The following is a 3,107-nucleotide window of genomic DNA, read 5'->3' on the forward strand; positions in this document are numbered from 1 at the left end:
AGGGCAAGTTTACATAGTACTATCCCTTAGTGTCTTCGAGGGAATGAAGTGAGTTGTTTCTATTCTTCTATTTTGCTGGTTTCAATCTTGGACAATTTTTATTCTTGAGTCTTATTACTTTATTGAACAATTTTCTGAGTTTTATGGCATAATTAAACTGCATCTCATCAGGGGAGAAATTAGCTGAGCCGAAATTCTATCATTGTTCACCTAATCCTCTTTTTCTGCAATACTTTGTAAAAAGCACCCTTCACCTGAGCATTCCTCAGACTGTAGATGAGGGGGTTCAGCAATGGGTTGAAGAGGCTGTAAAACAAGGCAAGGATTTTCTGTGGCTCCTGTCGTTGACCGTCATCTGGGACCAAGTAAACCATCATAGCTATGCCAAAGTAGAACCCAACCACACACAGGTGAGAGGAGCAGGTGGAGAAGGCTTTTTTGCGGCCTTCCATTGACTGGATCTTTAGGATGACCCAGAGGATATGTGCGTAGGAGACTAACATCAAGGAAAGGGGCCCAACTAAGAGAAACATACAAGCAGCAAACATGACGATTTTGTTGACCCAGGTGTCAGCGCAGGCCAGTTTGAGTACGGCTAAGATTTCACAGAAGAAGTGGTTCACCTCCTGAGGTCCGCAGAAGGGCAGCCGTAGAAAGAGAATTAGATGTACTAGGGTTGGGAAAATTCCACATGCCCAGGAAATGACAGCAAGGACTGTGCACCTTCTCCAGTTCATGATGATGGGGTACTGGAGAGGGTGACAGATGGCCACGTACCTGTCATAGGACATCACCACCAAAATCATGCACTCTGTAGCAGCAAAAGTCAAAAATGAAACCATCTGCATGATGCATGAAACAAAGGAGATAGTTTTTTTGTGCTGCACTAGGTTTTCTAACATATTGGGTAAATTGCTGGAAGCATAGGATATGTCAATGATGGCCAGGTGTGAGAGGAAGAAGTACATGGGGGTGTGCAATTGAGGGTCCAACCAAATGAGTCCCAAGATGATGCCGTTTGCCAACAGATTGAAGATGTATAATAGGGAGAAGACCCAGAAGAGGAGTACTTCTGTCTCTGCACTGAGCTGGAATCCCAACAAGATGAATTCTGTGATCCATGATTGGTTGTTTTCCATTTTTTAATGACAGTTTATAAACAACTAAAATATAATAGAAAAGTTAGAGCTAAAGGTCAATGAAAATTGATGATTTCAAATTAAGTTCAGAGGAAGCTCACTCACTTTTCTGTACTTGAATAAATTTATGTTTCTTTGCGTTTTTGATTGACTCTTTTATTGGTAAGTAAGTAATTAAAACTTTCAGATAAATATCAAGAATCAGAGATAATACTGTCATAAATCTCTCTTGTTTTTTAATACTTTCTTTATCATCCTCTTTCTCCCTACATACTCAATGTACTATTTTTTCCTTGACCAAATAAGAGTAATGTACAATCATAATGCTTTTTACCCTAAATTCTTATCTTTTTCCAGCAACACAAATATTCACTAATTCATGCAGAGTATAATTTCCAAAATCAGAAAATGTATCATTGACAAAACTCCCTATTATCAATAACAACATTTCTGGTTCAAGCTCTAATTCAAGATCACTTTCATCTCAAACCTGAAACATCTTTTCAGCCTTTGTTTGCATCAATACTAACATTTTCAATGACTTTAGAACATTTGTTCTGTAGAATGTCTCTCAGCCTGGGTTTTCCACTGATTTCTTGAGGTCTTAGATTATAAATTTTCATCAGGATTAAATAAAAAGTAAACTTACTCATTAATGATTTCTATTAGCAGGCAGCTAATGTTAATTTGTCATAATATTGGTGATGCTAAGGTGTATCACTTGGTTAAGGTGGTGTTTCTCAGATATCCCCACTATAAAATTTTAATTTTTCCTAGTATTATTTTGGAGGAAATATATCAAAACTTCTACATAAGTACTTTTTTTTTTTGGAGAGGTTTTTGCAATAGGGTGTGTGCGCTTGCCAGAGAGACAGAGAAAGACAGAGAGACAGAAAGTGAGAAATCACCCCCTGGAGGGATGGCCACACTGCAATGCCTTCTCCTCCATTCTTCTCTTGGAATGTTAGGCAAACATACACATGATCCCAGAGTGAGTTTAAGCCACTGGGTCCAGGACTTGAACCATGGTCAACTACATGGGAGTTCAGCGACATAGCCATTACTCTAACTGCTGGTCCCTATTTAAGTATCTTGATTGTATTAAACTTTCATCCTCTAGTTGTAGCATTCAGTGATGACTTTACCTGAAGCAGTCTTCACAAAATCATGCAAAATCTAATGTCCTATCATTCCTTCTACACTCATTAGTTGCTTTTACTAATGGTAATGAATTTCACAGTTTTCTTCTCCCTAGCTATATATACATGCATTCATCTATCCACATAGACTCAAGCATTTTTAAATACATTCAATCACTGTGTATCATTATAACTTGCAAAATGAAACTGAAATTTTAAAAATTCAATTATTTATAAACATTTTATGACATTATTTATTTTGAGAATTCAGTTATCCTACAACTGAACAGCTGATTTTTGTGCTATTTTAGCCTCCTTCCATAAATTTTAAAATTTACCAGAGTGCAAGGACACACACCAGAGAGAGACAGCAAAAGAAAAATGAGAAAGCACACTCCATGGGGAATGGTCATGCCACAATCCCTTCTCCTCCATTTCTAACTCCTTGCAAGATAATGGGCATATATGTACATGCACCTGGTGTGATTCTCAAGTTCCTGGTTGGGACTCAAACTGCCCACATGAAATTTACATGAAATCTTGCCATGCTGGCTGGATCCACCACACCATGGACTGGCTGACCTCGCCTTAAAAATTTTTAAAAATATTTATTTATTTAATTTTATTTGACGTTATTATTTATTTTAATCAGAGAGAGAGAACGGGAAAGGGAGAAAGTGAGTGGTCAGGTACAGGACTCAAACCGCAGTCAGGCATGTGGGAGTCTAGCACCTTAACATCTTGTCAAATGCCCCGACTTTACATAATTTTTAAGGACTTTTTGGTATCTGGCTTAACAACATCATCTAGGATCATCTTGTGTACTCCC

General features: G+C 37.9%; 1 protein-coding gene across 1 annotated transcript; it reads right to left on the reverse strand.

The window, feature by feature from the left end:
- Positions 1 to 206: 206 nt before the first annotated feature.
- Positions 207 to 1,139, reverse strand: LOC102475131 (olfactory receptor 2A2). Its single transcript, XM_027767567.1, has one exon. It carries the CDS (start codon positions 1,137 to 1,139, stop codon positions 207 to 209), a length of 933 nt encoding a protein of 310 aa, XP_027623368.1.
- Between the last annotated feature and the right edge of the window lie 1,968 nt (positions 1,140 to 3,107).

Source organism: Tupaia chinensis, unplaced genomic scaffold (assembly GCF_000334495.1).
Source record: "Tupaia chinensis unplaced genomic scaffold, TupChi_1.0 Scaffold000010_1, whole genome shotgun sequence".
Taxonomy (NCBI): domain Eukaryota; kingdom Metazoa; phylum Chordata; class Mammalia; order Scandentia; family Tupaiidae; genus Tupaia; species Tupaia belangeri.